Consider the following 19,239-nt stretch of genomic DNA (forward strand, 5'->3'; position numbering starts at 1 on the left):
CATTTTGGGTATAACCCTTCTTCAGGATGTGGGGCGGGTATAGGGGAAGCTGCAGATAAAGGGGATGGTGGGAGCAGGTTGGTGAAGTGGGGATAGGTGAAGACAGACAGAGGGTTGACCTGGTTGGTCAGTGGGAGGAATGAATTGGGCTTGTGGCAGTGAGGAGTTGGAGGGCGAGGAGCTGGGAAGGGAAGTTATTTGAAATTGGAGAACTCAATGTTGAGTCCTCCATGCTGTAGGCTGCCCAGGAGGTGCTGTTTCTCCAATTTGCAGTTTGGTTTGTTGTGGCAATGGAGGAAGCCAAGGATAGTCAGGTCAGAAATGAAGTGGGAAGGGAAATTAAAATGGGCAGTGATTGGGTGATCTGGTCAGCCACTACGGGCCTGGATGAGATGCTTGGCAAACTGTTCTCTAAGTTTACATTTGGTCTCACAGATGTAAAGAAGACCACATCGGGAGCACCTGATACAGGTTGGAAGAGAGGCAGGTGAACCTCTATCTCACCTGGAAGGACTGTTTGGGGCCATGGATGGAAGTGAGTGAGGAGGTGTATCGTAGGTTTTACATCTTTTCCAGTTACAGGGAAAGGTACCTTGGCGTTCAGGAGTGTTGGTGGGTACAGTGGCGCAAAGTAAGGACTGTCGAAGGGAAAAATCCTTGTGGAAGGCAGAGGCGAGTGGGGAGGGGAAGATGTTCTTGGTGTTGAGATCTATTTGGAGTTGGCGAAAGTGTGTAAGGATGATGTGTTGGATGCGGAGACTGGTAGGATGGTAGATGAGGACAAGGGGCACTCTGATTTTATTGCGTTTGTTAGGGGGGTGGTTACAGCAGTGGAACGAGGAATGGAGGTGGTTCAGTGGAGGGCTGTCTGGATGACAGAGGGGGGGAAAAGCATGTTTCTTGAAATAGGTGGACTTCTCGGATGCTTGGGATGGAATGTCTCTTCTTCCGAGCAGATGTGGCAGAGGCAGAGGAATTGGGAGAACTAAACGCCAACAAGAGACTTCAAGAGAAAAAGAGGATCCATTGGAGCTCTATAGAAAAAACCCTTGTGTTATAGCAATGTTAAACAGACATTTGGAATTGATTATCTAAAATTTACTACATCTCTTGGCACAATATAACTAACATATTATAATTGTTTCAAATATGCTTTTTCAAATAATGGTTACATTTCACCAATTAATTCAATTTAGTATCAGTCAGAAAAATAAACAGGATTCAAATTATCCTGCTACTGGTATTTAAAATTGAATTCGAAACATTAAATGTGTCTTAAGTTGCAAAATTGTAAGGTAATTATTTTTGACAAAGAGCATTTAGTCCTTTTACATTAATCATTATAAAAAGAGGTTATTGTCATAACCCTCCCACTGCAGGATCCAATGATTTTTTAAAATGCTTCAGATATATGCCTCCCCCAATCTGAGGATCAGAGGGTCTAAGGGACAGAAGAACTGAAATTCATTTCTTCATTAGCTTAAACTCGTTCCTCTTCACTCTAATCTTTTTACATTCCCTTAACTATCATATGCTTTTGCAAGATCACCACTCAGGAAACCTCTCCCTTCCAGGCTGAAAAGTCCACATCTCTCCAACACTTTCCAATATCTTTAACTTTCAATACTGGGGAATAGCCTCATGGTTTTTCTCTGAACCACCCATACCGAATATCCAATTCTGATCAGCAAGAAGCAAGATAGATGTGGTGTGTGACCAGATTACTTTACACATTGAACACTCCTTCTTGTGGTTTGTTCTAAGGCTTTGGTTGTCTAACTAAATGTTCCATTTACTCTAAATAACAGAGCTGTGTTGATCACGTTTAGTGTTGATCCTTCTGAAACTTTGAGTTCAGTTTTGGTTGTGCGTATTCCTTCAAGGAAAAGAAAGTGAGAAGTCATCAGCAAATAAGTGGAGCATTAAGCCACTTTGATGAGTAAAGGTAGCACTCCATACACATTGTGGATTTGAAATTCACAAATTCATTATTTTTGAACAGTCAAAATGACAATAAAATCTGCTTAACCATTGTTAGCTTGGATAAAATATCAGGAGGAGGTTTCTTTGTGTATTTTAGATCTGATCCAATGAAACGTAGGAACCACAGACAATGTTGAAGAATCCCAGATTGCAGCTGAACTAAACTGTCTACTATTCTGCTGCCAACTCTGATGAGCCTGTTCTGTCTATGGAGAGGATAGAGATGATGATGGAGGTGTCTGTAACATTGGTTGCATGGTATGCTTTGGTGAATATGACATAATAGCCAATTGCTCGAGTAGTCATTGAGACAACTCTCTAACAAGACAGTGCTGTCATCCTGGTCTGCCACTGGAAAATAATTTCCAGGCAGCTACCACTTACTTGACACCTCTGGGAACCTGGTTATGACCTGGAAAATTCTATTCATTCTCTGATACCCGGTGTAAAATCAAAGACAATTTGTTACCCCCCCCATTTGTGGGTGGATAGCTCTGCTGTACTCCCATCCAGACTCTGGACAAATGGCCCAAAGGTAGGATGGTCCCCAGATACTAGGTCAAACTGAGGCAAGGGTTAATATGCCCATCTATCTTTAGCTGGAGCTTACAAATTTATCTACAAGGCTCCACAGCATTAGCATGGGCCATAAATCACTTGCCAAATATATTACTGCTCTGCTACAGTATCTTTTATATTCATAAATCATCGAGATGTGTGCTGGCACTTACCCATCATCCACATAGCATGGATAAGGCATCTGTTGTAAATAAAGTCCAGTCCTCTTGTGTTCATTGGTCTGTACTCGAATAATTGCCTGTTCCACCAAATCCTGGATGTAAACAAATCCTCCCCAGATGTACTGAAGGTCCCGAATTGTGAGGGCTTCAGGTCCTGGGTCCCAAAACCTAAGAGGTAACACAGCAAAATACAATTCATCACAGTAACAAGACTCAGCCAAATTCCTCCATATATCGGACATTGATAAAGAAGTCTTGCTGTCATTAAGTCTTTCTGCTTGGGCTGGATGAGACATGTCATTTGCAAGTTGCAAGAAATTCCCAAAGCAGCTGCTCTGCTCAGAATTCAGTCATGACATGAGACACTCCCCGCCCCCACCCCCACCCCCCCACTTCCCTGGGAGAGCAGCAGAAACATTTCAGGGATATCCTTAAAGTAGACCTAAAGAGATCAAGCAGTTTTACCGACCCTCGGGAGTGGTGTGCCACTGGCCAAAAAAGGTTTATTCAGGAATGCACCAAACAGTTGGGGGGGGGGGTGTTGGGTGCAATGGTAGCACATAAGATGATGTTGAGGCATTAGAGACAGAATGCACCAACCTCCAAACACCACCTCTCCTGCATATGGTAGAATTTGCAGATTTACAGACATTTCAGAACCCAGTAAACCAAAGTGCAGGCAAGTCATGCTCAATTTGGAGGCACTGCTCAGAATATTGTCTTCCTGCCCAATAGCAATGCAACTTCCCTCAGCTTGTGCAACAATGAAACTCCAAATTTCTAACCAGTTGAAGTACATTTCTGATAGCAAAAATGAAATTCATGGTGCTTTTTCATGTAGTTTTATCACGGGCAATTGACAGGAAACCACAAGAGGTTTTCTGATTTTTTTTGGTCATATAATTAAAGATTAAACTCCAGTATAATCATATGCTCCACCCATATCAATGGCATGTTAAAAATCATATCCACACAAAGTTTACTTCCAGTTGTCACATTTTATCACACTTGTGTGCCATCTCTACTAGTCCCAGCCTCTTGGCTGTGTTGATATGAAAATGCAAAACACTAAGCAATGGCATAGTTCTCCTTCATAAACTGCAACAACACTTGTGGTCACACACAGACACAGTGTTGGCAAACAAAAATGACTGATTTGGCAATAGGAAATTAAACACATTTAATATTCAGCTGGTTTGATCCTTTTCCAGGACAGATGGGCAACCTCAAAACACCAGCAGCTTCCCTAACAGTAAGTCAAACTTGAGATGGAATACTGACCCTATTCTGTCACTTCAAATCATGATGGTAGTTCAGAAATAAATGGCAAAGATAATATTTTAGATAAACTAACTCATAAAGAACCTCACACAGACACTGTGTGCTCATAGACTGCTGCCACACTTCCTCTCCTTTAATAAAAATAAACAAACAACCATTGAGAGATAACGTCATAGCTGAAGTTAATGGAAAGTGGTTTTGTATTTTCTAGAATACAACAGTTAATCACCGAAATCTGACAGCAGGCTTGAATATTTGATCACTTAAGGGAAATTCTGGACAGACATAGAAAACAGTAAATGAATACAGCCTGGAATTTCCCAGATGTTGACTTTGTTTCTCCACCAAAACCCTATAACAAATACGGCAGGAAAATCATCATCAACATGAATGAGATTTCTGGTGAAGTTACGAGGATCAAGGACATCTGAGGAAATTCTCAGTCTACATTCCAAAAAGGAACTGAATTTGATTAACATGCCAACATACCTGTCCTTGATTTTGTGGGTTGGAGCGACATAATCAATGTCCATCCTAATCTTGTATTTGATGTGGGGCTGAAGGGTGTGAATCTCACTACCTGTTGGCTCATCAACCAAAAACACAACTCCAGCCCAGAACTGTCTTTCCTCCAGAAGCTGCAACGCACGGACCACTAACTTCTCTTCGGTCGGAACAGCTTCTAGTTTATTCAGAGATATGCACTGTCAAGAAAGAGCAATATTTTTAGACTCAGAACAATGTCCATGAGGAACAGAAAGAGTGTGATTTAAAGTAGGATTGTGGTTTATATTTCATTCAGGTAAATTCAGGTAAATAGTCAAGTAGTGTAGGATGTTAAAGCTTAAAGAAAGAGTTGGAGAGAAATTGACTTGAATCAAAAACTAATGTCTAGATTATGCTGTATTGCCACTTTAGAACATATAGACAGTAGCTGGAGGCAATTCACTAGTACACGCTGGAAATCAAACAGAAACAGAAACATGCATGTCAGTCAGTAACAATGGAGACAACAGACAAGTTAACGTCTCAAGCAATACATAATCCTGACAAAGAATGACTCAAGTCTTGACTTCAATCTGAAGAAAAGCATCAGCGACAATGAAGAATGTTTAAGACAAAGTTATGTGGAACCTTAGAGAAATGAGAGAGCATTGACTATAGTAACATCACAAAGAGCGGCATTGCATTTCATGTCTTAATTCTCACCAGTCTAAACAAATCAGTGCCAACAATGACACTGAGGCACAATGGGCTACCTTTAAAATCTCGTGTGTCCAAAGTTCCAGGTGTCAGGGAACATAATCTTGAGAACAGGTTGCATGTTGTATCAAACCCAGAGGCATCAGAGTTTAAACCAGACCCTCCAGCTTCCATTAATGACCAGTTCCACTATCCTGACAGCAGGGATTTGCTCACATGTACATGTACATGTGCTAAGGTCTCTATTAGTTACCTATGGGCAAACGCAGGATAGAGAGGGATGGAGGTAGTCCACTGAGAACTGAAAATATAAACAGGCACAGCTGGCTCAGGCACATATGCTAATATGAGCTGATCATCAGGTGTCCGTGTAAACAAAATTATTTGAGAGATTTATTTAAAGCCTCATTCTCTGCCTTGCTCTATTGGGACTTTCTCAAATTTCAATTTGGTCAGCGATTAGTCCTCAACTTTTCCACTTTTGTTCCTCCCAAGCTGATTATCAGATACAGTCTTTGTCCTTCCTGCTGTAGTCAAGATCATCTCATGTGTTCCACACTAACTCATTCTTTTCAAGGACTGCTACAGAATTTCAGACCGCCTTGTGTTTCCTTCACTTTCTATGATCAAAAACCTTTCAGCTTGGTATTACCTAATCTTCTCCTTAAGACTCCCTCACAGTTTAAGCACAGGATATCTCTGGGACTACTGAGCTTGTAAGCACATTGGCTAGTCGCTCAAGGTTGAGCCTTCTTTGCTCTGAGGGGCAGAAGTCCCACTCTGATGTTGTTAGGGAACCCAGATTATTACTTTGGGTAAGCCCATGCTACAAAATTTACCCTGTGGAGAACTGCTTCTCAGCTTATCACTAACCTACAAAGATCACTGGCAATGTATGTGTATTTCATAGTGGCATAAATACTATTGTCAGCTTCTTCACATCAAGAAGTTGCCATTTCACAATAAGAAAGAGCATGAAGATAATATTCAATTTAATTGACAATAGCAACATTTGTAGTGATGGAGGGTTATTATGAAACATAACCTATGAAGTTATTTGATTTAAACATGAAAAGCTTGGTGCCATTTAATGACAGTTTCTCAAATCAGATCAGACTCGCAGACCTTCATATTTCACAAACATTCATATTTGTGAGTGGCATTCAGAAAATATTTTTAGTTTTTTAACAAATAGCTAATGTTTTTATTGTTAAACATCAGATTCAGGCTGTATTCTACTTCATAGTTTAACTCTAGCTAAGTTTATAGCAATGGTACTCAATATGAAAATGCCTCAGGGATGAATGAAAAGGTATATCACTCTTAATACTAACTAATTCACCACTAAATTATAATTTAGTTTTGTTTGGAATCCAGAGAAATACTAAAACAATTCCCTTAAACTAAACTTAAGTATTCTCCTGCTTGACTTGAGTTGATTAGATATCAGGATTATAAACATTTATAAAATGAATCACAGTCCAAATTTTCTTTATTATGAAACTTCTTTTCCAATTATAGAGAGGCATGATTTCCAAAAAGAATAAATTTGTTTTTTAAAGTCTGTACCCCAGTTTTGGAGCTTTGACCGAATTGAGGATTCCTTTCCGAACTGGAGAACGTTTAACCACTGTAGGTTTAATAGAAACATACCTCAAAGACCTGGGAGAAAGAGTTGATCACTTGATCTAATTCTTCATAAGCTCGTTTCCAGGTGTAATTGGAATTCTCACTCCCTTCAGTTTTGCTCGACAGAAAGTTGGCAATACCTTCTGCAGTCCAAGAGGTAGAATTAAGTTGTAGATCAATAAGTGTTGCGACAGCAGGGTTCCTCAGCATTTTCTGATGAAGACAAAACACAGGATTACTTAATTTAACAAATGTTATCAAATTGGGCAATGTGTCCCTTCGTTGTTCCTCTGCCAGATGGTATTAGTGGATTTTCAATGTTCTCCGTCAAATGCATATCAAAGAGACTTGGATTCTTGTTGAGTTAGCTATCATGAAATTTATCAAAAACACAAACTATTTACAATATCAGACTTATAATCTGGATTCTGTATTTATGATATCATTGTACATTATAAACACACATCATATAGAGAGTAACTAAGGCAAAAGTGGTATTTTTATTCCAAAATGTCATATGCCTTGATGTCAGGTAAACATCTTAAACCACTTGTCTCGTGTGGAATCTATGGCATAGCACTACACCAGAAATGAGAGTTTGAGACACTCAAATTTACTTGAGGAACTGTTAATGCAAAAGACACACAAATGATGAAAAAGCTGCAGGATTACCGACGGCTGGAAACTTTCAGGTCTCCAGAAAGGGGTTAGCAGGGGAGCATAAAAACTATACCGGAAGTAATAGAGGTTATCACCAAGTGTCCAGCTTTTCAGGCCCACTCTTGGCCAGTTCTGGCAATGGGATGGAGTAGAGGGAAACAACCCTTTATTTTTCTCCTCCCCCTCCATGCTCATCATTCCCTCTTGCTGAAGCCTGATGCGCTGCATTCCAGTGTTGTTTTCAGCATATCCTTGCCCTTGAGAATTATTCCCCCTGTGCCATTAAGTTTCATTTCCGTCAGCCATAACTTCTTTTTCTTTTGCAATGGTATTTTTAATTTGATAAGGTATTCACTTTATCAAGCATAAAAGTCACAGATCTCCATAGTCAGAAAAACATTCCATCAAATTAAAACCAGTTGGATCACCAATTTCTCCTAGGAATCCCTCAGTTATACCTCCTAACGATATTTACTCTGCTATATTTAATCTCTCTGTGTATTACCAACACTTTAAGTGCTCTGTAACCATATCCTAATTCGACAAATCACTCCTGGAAAGGATACATCAGAAAGTCTTGGTTATTACTAATTTGTGCAGCCAGGGTTCAGTCAGCAGTTTAGTGGACAGACATCTCGAAAGCGATTAAAGATTTCATAACCCACTGTGGAATATGCAATTATATGGATTGTCAAGTCTAGAAAACAGTCCTATCATTACTGAAGGCAGATCAGAAGACATAAGACATAAGTTTGTCACAACAATCAAATACTAAGAATAAGAATGAGCACTTCAACATTTGAGCTAATTGAGAAATCTCTAGTTGAGATTGCGCAGGCAAAAAAAACATTTTGATGAACAAACTGATACACCAGATTTGACATTGATGTCAGATGACAAGTCATCACTAGTTCACTCTTTTGTCTTCCAAATCAGAATTATCAGTAACAGTGGCAGAGATCATGCTAGGTAAGCAGTAATCCTCTCGTACCATGACTGAGGACAAGAACGTCTAGTTCAATGTAAAGACATCCACAGAGAGCAAATGATGTCCAATCTACTTAAAAAGTTTAAGTAAAGCACTTAAGTCTTTCAGTACGGATGTAAGAGCAAATTAAAAATAAAAAATTGCTCAAATAAAATGGAGATGAGCTGCATGTGACTTCATGGAAACCCAGGGAGCCATAGTATCAGGACACAGTCAAAAAATAGTTGCCTGACCTAAAATTACAGGATGCTGCAAGGAAGAAAATAATCATTTCAACAGAGTGGCAAACTCCCATGCTGGGCACTGATGAGACTAAAACGTCCCAAGAATGAGGTTATGGGACAACTACCTGATCCAACAGGGAAGAATCCCTTAATGAAGGAAATTCAGGAGACTACAGATCTTCTTGATAGAGTGAACAACATCTTGTAAAAGAACATTCAAGAAATAAAAGACTGGAAAAATGATTACAGGCCAATCAGGGTGAAGATCAGAATTTGGGTCAACAGTCTTCTAGCAAGAGTGCTCCAATCTTCCAAGTCCAAAGACAGATAATTCTAAAAAATCTGTAAAAACTTCAGATCATCTGTATTTGTGGAAGTCAAAGACTTTTTAACATTAGATATTAGATTACTTACAGTGTGGAAACAGGCCCTTCGGCCCAACAAGTCCACACCGACCCGCCGAAGCGCAACCCACCTATACCCCTTACCTAACACTACGGGCAATTTAGCATGGCCAATTCACCTGAATCGCACATCTTTGGACCGTGGGAGGAAACCGGAGCACCCGGAGGAAACCCACGCAGACACGGAGAGAATGTGCAAACTCCACACAGTCAGTCGCCTGAGGCGGGAATTGAACCCAGGTCCCTGGCGCTGTGAGGCAGCAGTGCTAACCGCTGTGCCACCGTGCTGCCTCCACTTTGGTGGAGGGAAGTGAATGATGTGGTGGTAAATGCAACTATATATATGAATGAACAGAATTTAATTATATAATGTTGAAAACATTAATAATGTTTAATTATATAAAGATTTATAATGTTGAAAAAGTTCTGATGGTGTTAATATTGGAAGCTGTATTTAGCTCCATCCAATCTGATGATGTCAGTCTTGATGGAGGATCAGGAATCTGGCATGAGGTCCCAATGGAGAGAGAGACACACACCTCATTCTCCTTTCCTGTTTGTTTTAGAAATTGTTTAAGTAGCCAATAAAACTTATACATATTATATCTTGTTAAGACACACTCCTGGTTCATCTTCTATCACTGATAATCTAATAAAGTCTTAATTCTCCATTCTAGATTGAGTCTAAGGGGCTTTGATGGTGCAGTTGCAATGTCCTACCTGTAAATTAGGAGGCCTGGATTCAAGCCCCATGTGCCCCAGCATATCTAGTAATACCCCTGAATTAAGTTGTTTGAAAATATAAAATGAGCTGGGTTCTTTCCGGAGACCAACTTTTGGAGTTCCTGTGGTGCAGTGGTGGTGTACCTATCTCTAAGCCAGGAGGCCTGTCAAGTCCCACTGCTCCAGAGATGTGCAATAATATCCTTGAATCAGGTTGACTGGAAAATATCTAGAATGGAAAATTAGTGACAGCACTCAACTCCAGCCCTTAGTTGATAGTGTCTAATTCTGATGACATACAATGATCAGCAATGGAAGTTTCTAATTCTGTGTTGAGTTTCACTTTACCACTTAGACAGGGGTCATTAAACCATACCCTCTCCATGACCATTACCCTCAGTTTACACAAACTACCATTCGTTCATTATGCCACAGTTTTGCTGACTCTGTGTTAGCAGTGGGACCTAGTTCTGGAATGGACTTCAAGGCTAGCATAGCTGCCTATTTCCACACATGCGATCAAAATAACTAATCTACTGGTTGTTCAACACTGATTTATTCAATAGAAAAATCACAACTAAAATGAAAAATCATAAAGCGATTATACATAATGCCAATTCATAAGCACCTTGAGAACTGCTTACTAACTGTATCTAGTTACCATATACTTCAGTTGATATCTTTAGACACTGTTCTTTCACAACACAATTGGGCTTTTAACATTAAACGGATTCTCCAAAATCTCCTTTCCTGATAGCACCTTTCAATCTTTTATGAGATGCTGCTGTCAGGAGCCTACGCCTCAGGAAATCGAGATTATAATTTATAGAGATTCCAACTCTGCCCTCTTGAAAAAAACCTCTATCGAGTTGAAGCAGCATGTACCTGCTATAGCCTTAGCTTGGTTGACACACTGACACATTATCTGTGTCAAAATACTTGGAGGCAATTCATCCTTCACATAATTGTTAACTAGCTTTTATATTGTACCTCATTGTCCACTCAAGGTGATAATTATATGAAAGATGCATCTGTCATTTTGCATCAGTAACTATTCACAAAAAGCCACCTGATGGAACACAGGACATCTTTCTTTTCAAAAAAATACCATAGAATTTTTCATTAACAGCTGACCCAGCAAATGTGTCTGGGTTCAAAGTCTTGCCCAGTGAAGCACCCCTTCATTCCCACACTTCAGTATTGCACGTAGCAATAATTAAACATTGCCAACTCTAGCCTTAACATTTCTTACACAGAAGAGAGATTTCCAGCTGAGGCAAACTATTAAATGTGAGAAAATAAGGGTAATGGGAGCACTAACTTGCAGGAGATGGATTTCCTGACTACTTTCCATAAACTTCCAGATCTGGGGTCCAGCTTCATTCCAGGCTCCTCGTATCTCTTGTAACAAGCTTAGATCCTCAAACGTTCTGTTCACCTGTCAGCGATAAGAAAAAACTGTTAGCAACTCCAAAATATTCTAGCCAGGTTTTCAATTCCAATTGTCAAGACACGGTCATCCTGCATTGACACATCATGGGTCCCATTTACTTATATCCAAAAAAGTAGGAATTGTTGGATATTCAGTTGCTTGAATTTTAATTAATTCGGTTTGAATACATAAAGTAGCGAAAACAGCTAGTTTGGTCATAGAGATGTGCAGCATGAAAACAGACCCTTCATTCCAAGTCGTCCATGCCAACCAGATATCTTAAATAAATCTAGTCCCATTTGCCAGCATTTTGCCCATATCCCTCTGAATCCTTCCTATTCATTTATCCATCCAGATGCCTTTTAAATGTTGGAATTGTACCAGCCTCCACCACTTCCTTGGGCAACTCATTCCACACACGCACCACCCTCTGCATGAAAAATGTGGCCCTTAGGTCCCTTTTAAATGTTTCCCCTCTCACTTTAAAACTATGCCCTCTGGTTTTGGACTCCCCTATACCAGGCCTTGTTTATTTACCCTATCCATGCTCTTCATGATTTCATAAACCTCTATAAGGTCACCCCTCAGCTTCCGATACTGAAAGGAAGATAGCCCCAAACTATTCAGCCTCTCCCTAAACCTCAAACCCTCCAACTCTGGCAACATCCTTGTAAATCTTTTTTGAGCACGTTCAAGTTCCACAACATCTTTCCTATAGCAGGGAGACCAGAATTGCACGCTGTATTCCAAAAATCAGTTAAAACATTTCAGTTTGTTCATGGTCGGAATGTACAAATCTAATTCTTTATCATTTTGTTGAGTGGTCCCAACCCAGCATGTCACTGAAAGTTAGAAATTTCACTGCCCATCAGAAATGCTAAGTAGCGAGCTACTATATAAAAACAATTTGTTCAAGTAAAAAAAAACTTCAGACTGACTGAAATCATTGCGGTTAATAGAAACTAACCCCTGATAAGCATTCAAAACTTGTTCTGATTTTGTATTTTATGGACAGTGACCACTTGAATTACACAGATTTTAGTCAGATATTTTTGTCCCTAAAATCAAGTACCTCTTTCATTATCTTCAGTGTAGCTGGAGTATCCGGACTGTACAGTATCTTCCCTACAAATAGTGGCTTGATACTTTTCCACATGATCGAAGAGTAAGATTCAAGAGTCTTAAGTAGATCATTACAGTGAGGTGCTATGGAAAGCAAGGTAAGAGACTCAGTTCAGCAGATCACATTTACAATCCTTTTACAATTCGTACATTATTGGCACTGAGCCCCATCATCACCTCAGTTGTTCTAAGATCTTAAAGTACTCAAAATAAAAACTTTTAACTAATAAAAACCAGGATTTCAAGACTAAAATTTGGCACCATTACAATGAAATAAACATCATGCCCTTGTAAACTTTCACAACCTCAGAATATAACAGTATAATTTCCGAGCAGAGAAATTCTTCATGTACAGTCACTGTTGAAATGTAGAAAACATAGCTGGCAAGTTTAATACAATAAGATCCCATGTGCTTTGATTCTTTGTTTATAAAGTTATCAGCTAAGGGATAAATACTGGCCAAGACACTGAGCAGCATTCTCCAGATTTTCTCCTGTGTTTTCTCTTTTCAGCTACTTGAGATAACAGTCAGAGGTTGAGCTGAAGATCTCTTCTAGCATATCATGGGACAGGTACAGAGTAAACTTTCCTAAATAAAGCTACCTCCTATTTATCTGAAGTTTCCCTCTTAGCCTATCTGATTTTCTCCAAGATGATACATAGGCACTGCATTGCTCATATCATCAGTCCATTTATCTATCCAACATCAGGACAGCTGAACAAGATCAAGATCTGTCTTTGGAAGCTTAATACATTAATGCAATCTCCATAGTCTTGTTCAAAAACTCACCCAATGGTACAAAACCTTAGGGCTACTTAGATTCTATACTCAGATTCAAGCACTGTAGCACATCCATTACCATGACTACCTACTTCTATTTTTAAGTATGTTGTGAGGGTCTTTAAGCAGTGGAGTGCACAGCCTTTTTACTCACGACATTATCACCTCCACATTGATTTGTTTCCAGCAGTATATGAACTCAACCTGAAATCTATACCAGGTCTCCTAAATGGTTCCGATATCATCCCAGTCCTCACCCACCTTCTCTGCATGACATACTTCCAAACATTCAACCTATATTCTACATTAGCTTCAGCCGCTTCAAACAACTTGTCCACCTGCTCTCCCAAAACTTCTCCATTTTTGATTTACTTTCCCTTCTCCAACAACCTCCCTTTCTCAGTAACTTCAAGCACCTCCTAATTCATTTTCTGATCTACTTAGCCTGACTTCTAATGGTGAACACTTAATGATGGGGAGAAAGTGAGGACTGCAGATGCTGGAGATCAGAGCTGAAAATGTGTTGCTGGAAAAGCGCAGCAGGTCAGGCAGCATCCAAGGAGCAGGAGATTCGACGTTTCGGGCATAAGCCCTTCTTCAGGAAGAAGGGACTCCTGAAGAAGGGCTTAGGCCCAAAATGACGAATCTCCTGTTCCTTGGATGCTGCCTGACCTGCTGCGCTTTTCCAGCAACACATTTTCAACACTTAATGATGCTCAATAATTCTAACTTCACAATGGTTCCAAGTGATAGATTTTCAGTTTCTATTATTTTAATGTAAAACAATGATTTGAACAACCACTACTGGGGCACTGTAACAAAAATCAAAGGCTGATAGAAACTTACAAAATGAAAACTGAAGCTTATCAAACTTAAAATATCATCTCTGAGGATGATGATGTAACCCATCCCCTGCAGTGTCCACCCAATCACAAAAGGTCTTTACTGTACCAATGGACTCTTCATGCTCCCCCTTGATGAGCACATTGACTTGCTAATTGAACCATCAATGGCCACATTAACTAGGTCCAGGAGCAGCCCAGTGGGAGATCCTAAGATTTGCTCGACCCTCATTGCACAGTGTATCCATCGATTAGGAGTATGAGATTTCCAGTTTCAACCCTTTTAAATGAACAATATTGGTGAAGTTAAAAATCACACAACACCAGGTTATAGTCCAATAGATTTAGTTGGAAGCACTAGCTTTAGGAGCGTTGCTCCTTCATCAGATAGCTATGCGACAGGATCATAAGACACAGAATATATTGAACAAACCCATCTGTTCAGATGAAGAGGAACGTGACTGATACCTGAAGGTGCTCAAGTCTGCCCTCATAAGAACAGGTACGATGCTCAACTCATTGATCGTCAGTTCTAATGTGCCATGACGAGAAACTGTAATGACATCCTCAGGAGACAGACATGGGATGTAACCGATAGGGTACCCTTTGTTGTCCAGTAGTTCCTGCAAGTGGAGAAACTATGCCATGTTCTTCAATGCCTGCAACACATTATTGATGAGGATGAGCACTTCGCCAAGACCTTCCCTACGCCTCCACTTCTCACCTTTAAACAACTGCCAAACCTTAAACAGACCATTGTTCACAACAAACTGCCCAGCCTTCAGGACAACATGGGTCACAACACCGTATAACCTTGTCATGGCAACTGCAAAACGTGTCAAAGTGTTGACACAGATACCACCATGACATGTGGGGACACCACCCACAATTTACGCAACAGGTACTCACAGTTGGCCAAAGTTGTCTATCTCATACGCTGCAGACAAGGATGCCCCAAGGTATGGTATATTTGCAAGACCAAGCAGACATTACAACAATGGATGAATGGACACTGCACAACAATCGCCAGACAAGGATTGTTGGGGAATGCTTCAGCACTCAAGGATATTCAGCCTCGGACCTTCGGGTGACCAACCTTCAAGGTGGACTTCAGGATATGCAACAACGCAGTGGTGAAGCAGAACTGATAGCCGAGTTCAGAACCCATGAGGATGGTCTCAACTGGGACCTGGAGTTCATGTCACACTACAAGTGACTTCACCACACTATACACTCTCACATACACACACATTCATACAGACCTTCTCTCATACACACACACACACATACACCCCTCAGATTCACCCACACACACACCCTCTCACTGGCTTATACTCCATTACCCTTTACTTTTTGTCATTTACATAAATGATTTGGATGTGAGCATAAGAGGTACAGTTAGTAAGTTTGCAGATGACACCAAAATTGGAGGTGTAGTGGACAGCGAAGAGGGTTACCTCAGATTATAACAGGATCTTGACCAGATGGGTCAATGGGTTGAGAAGTGGCAGATGGAGTTGAATTCAGATAAATGCCAGGTGCTGCATTTTGGGAAAGCAAATCTTAGCAGGACTTATACACTTAATGGTAAGGTCCGAGGGAGTGTTGCTGAACAAAGAGACCTTGGAATGCAGGTTCGTAGCTCCTTGAAAGTGGAGTCGCAGGTGGATAGGGTAGTGAAGAAGGTGTTTGGTATGCTTTCCTTTATTGGTCAGAGTATTGAGTACAGGAGTTGGGAGGTCATGTTGCGGTTGTACAGGACATTGGTTAGGCCACTATTGGAATATTGTATGCAATTCTGGTCTCCTTTCTATTGGAAAGATGTTGTGAAACTTGAAAGGGTTCAGAAAAAATTTACAAGGATGTTGCCAAGGTTGGAGGATCTGAGCTACAGGGAGGGGCTGAACAGGCTGCGGCTGTTTTCCCTGGAGCGTCTGAGGCTGTGGGATGACCTTATAGAGGTTTACAAAATTATGAGGGACATGGATATGACAAATAGACAAAGTCTTTTCCCTGGGATCGGAGAGTCCAGAACTAGAGGGCGTAGGTTTAGGGTGAGAAGGGCAAGATATAAAAGAGACCTAAGGGGCAACTTTTTCACGCAGAGGGTGGTACATGTATGGAATAAGCTGCCAGAGGATGTGGTGGAGGTGGTATAATTGCAACATTTAAGAAGCATTTGATGGGTATATGAATAGGAAGGGTTTGGAGGGATATGGGCGGGTGCTGGTAGGTGGGACTAGATTGGGTTGGGATACCTGGTCGGCATGGGCAGGTTGGACCGAAGGGTCTGTTTCCATGCTGTACATCTCTATGACTCTGTGACACTCACACACGCTTTACCAAGCATAAACACACTCTGTCACGTACACTCACATGCACATACACACACATGCACACTCTCTCACTCTCTCTCTCATGCACTATGGGATGAATTTGCACCTGCAGAATTATATTTGCAGATACATTTTATTCTACTCAAAAAGTGCACAACCTGCAGTCAGTCAATCCACGTAATATTTTATAAATTCCTACTTTGGAAATAGAACCAGTCTAACTCAAAATTGGGATAGAGACAGACTCTAACCTTCCACCTTTAATGCATTGTCTGAGCTGAGATGTCACTTTTTTAAAAATAAAACCTTAAGTTATCTCACGAATGTGACTTAAAAAAAGCTCTGGGATTTACATATTAATGAATCAAAACCTGCAACCCATTCTAAAAGATGAAAGACTTAATAACAATCTAAGTTTGTTCAATATAATTTCAGTTGCATGACACTGTAATCTTTTGCTATAAATTCGATGTCTTATGATCCTATCCCACAGCCACCTGATGAAGGAGCAGCTCTCAGAAAGCTAGTGCTTCCAAATAAACCTGTTAGACTATACCTAGTGTTGTGTGATTTTTAACTTTATCTACCCCAGTCCAACACTGGCTCCTCCACATAAATATTGTTTAGGTAGCCACTGGTAAGTCTCTGTAACAAAACATTCAAAAGGCAACCTGGATACCTGGGTTAGGTTATGAGAAGAAATTATACAAATTAGGCCTGATTTTCTAGAATTTAGAAGATTAAGTGGTGATCTGATCTAAGTCTTAAGTATTAACAGGAAAAAACAGGGTAGATAAAGATAAACTATTACCACTTGGGGTTCTAGAATTAGGGGGCATAGTTGGAGAATTAGGGCTAGAGTTTTCAGAAAGAATTAGAAAGCACTTCTACACACTAGTGTATTCTCTTCCATTTGGAATTCTCTTCCACAAATGGCAGTGGGATGTTGGATCAGTTGTGAAATATCAAATTGGAGATAGATAAATTTTTGGATGTAGGTTTGCTTGTTGAGCTGGAAGGTTCATTTTCAGATGTTTCGTCACCACATTAGGTAACACCATCAGTGAGCCTCTGGATGAAGCACTGATGGTATGGCCTGCTTTCTACTTATGTGTTTAGGTTTCCTTGGGTTGGTGATATCATTTCTTGTGGTGACATCGTTTCCTGATCTTTTTCTCAGGGATGGTAAATGGGATCCAAGTCAATGCGTTTGTTGATAGAGTTCCGGTTGGAATGTCATGCTTCTAGGAATTCTTGTGCATGTCTGTTTGGCTTATCAGAGGGTGGATGTGTTGTCCCAGTCGAAGTGATGTCCTTCCTTATGATATACATGAACATTAACTAGCCACAAAAAGACATGACCCACTCTCACTAGTATTCTTACATACAGACGGGGAAGGACATCACATCCCATTTAATACCCCCTAAAATAACACAGGAAATGACATCACCAATCCAAGGAAACCTAAACACATAAATAGAAAATGGGCCATATCACCATGATTCATTCAGAGGCTCACTGATGATGTTACTTAGTATGGTGACACAATGTCGGAAAATGAACCTTCCAACTCTGCGAGCAAACCTACATCCAGAAACCTCAACCTCAGCTACAAATCTTCTCAAAAGATAAAATTTTGATGAGCATAGATATTAAGGGATATGGACCAAAAGCTGGTATATGGAGTCAGGCCACAGATCGACTATGATCTTGTTGAATAGTGGAACAGGCTCAAGATGCTGAATAGCCTACTCCTGTTCCTATGTTCCCCAAATGGAAACTTAGCAAAATTAAATCAAATGTTGTTACCGGGGTGATGGTACACCAGTATCTGTAGAGCCCACTGGTCTCTAAAGGCCTCTACTGTGCCCACGGAATCAGCATATCCCTCTCCATGGGCAGCATATATGGATGTAACCATGGAGAAGAGGCAGATCGATGAAAAGTATGGCCTTTTTCACAGACCACTGTTCGGACTTGTTAGTGGTCCTCTTGGCCACTTCCAGGAGTAGCCAAGAACTCCTCAGATTTGCCCACACATATTCATACAGGGTGCCCACAGATCAGGTCAGGAGTGTGGGATTTCCAGTTTCTATATGAGCCAACCTGTGAATTCTCTTCTGTAAGACTGTAAATTACTATTGAATTAGTGCATGTTTTGTACAGCAGACCCATATTCATTTGAAGCCAAGCCAAGACTGCTTCAACTCAAGATAAGTATGCAAATTGTTTTCTTTCAGTACGTATTGAGAGCGTAATCATATTGTACTCACCTGTTAAATTGTTAAAAGTGATAATTTTCTCATCTGTGCTATTCCTGCCAAAGAAGGCCTTGTAGTTATCATCTTCATACCAGTTCATGAAAGGTATTTGCAGCCCACCTCCATCCAAATGCCCACAAACAATCTTCGATATTGTTTGAAACATCATGGTTGGTGATCTAGTAGCGTTTGGACTATTTAACCACTGAACTGCATCCCAGAATTCAGAAAAGCTGGTCATATTGGAAAACTTGTGACACAATCATAAGAAAACAGAAAAAAAATACAAAACACATGAACAGATGTCATACAATTGCAAATCCAGTTGAGAACCAATGTATAACTGCAAGACACCAGCAATACAGGAAACAAATTGAGTTATGGCAATGTAAATTTACCGGTAGTTGCAAGTTAACATTTGAAATAAATGAGAAAATTGTTTTATTACCAGATTGAACCTCAGGGTCCTGTTTTACAGATTTACTTTTTATTATTTTGGATATCTCAATGACATCCCTGTCCAGTCAACACCTTCCAAGGGTTAAAAGCAAATTCATTTTAGTAAAATAGGCCTTTCTCTCTTAGCCTTTACAAAACTATGAGACCAAAACTGGGCAGGGTACTCAAG

General features: G+C 40.2%; 1 protein-coding gene across 1 annotated transcript in view; it reads right to left on the reverse strand.

Moving 5' to 3' along the window:
• Positions 1–19,239, reverse strand: part of LOC132828921 (phospholipid-transporting ATPase ABCA1-like) — a 116,041-nt gene that overhangs the window by 88,202 nt on the left and 8,600 nt on the right. The window contains exons 3-8 of the mRNA XM_060846120.1: positions 18,624–18,861; positions 12,340–12,473; positions 11,157–11,273; positions 6,861–7,049; positions 4,494–4,708; positions 2,715–2,891 (exon numbers count right to left, since the gene is read on the reverse strand). Of these exons, the coding sequence (XP_060702103.1) occupies positions 2,715–2,891; positions 4,494–4,708; positions 6,861–7,049; positions 11,157–11,273; positions 12,340–12,473; positions 18,624–18,852 (1,061 nt within the window). The 5' untranslated portion in view covers positions 18,853–18,861. The remainder of the gene's footprint in view (positions 1–2,714; positions 2,892–4,493; positions 4,709–6,860; positions 7,050–11,156; positions 11,274–12,339; positions 12,474–18,623; positions 18,862–19,239) is intronic.

The sequence above is a fragment of the Hemiscyllium ocellatum genome, chromosome 28 (assembly GCF_020745735.1).
Source record: "Hemiscyllium ocellatum isolate sHemOce1 chromosome 28, sHemOce1.pat.X.cur, whole genome shotgun sequence".
NCBI lineage: Eukaryota > Metazoa > Chordata > Chondrichthyes > Orectolobiformes > Hemiscylliidae > Hemiscyllium > Hemiscyllium ocellatum.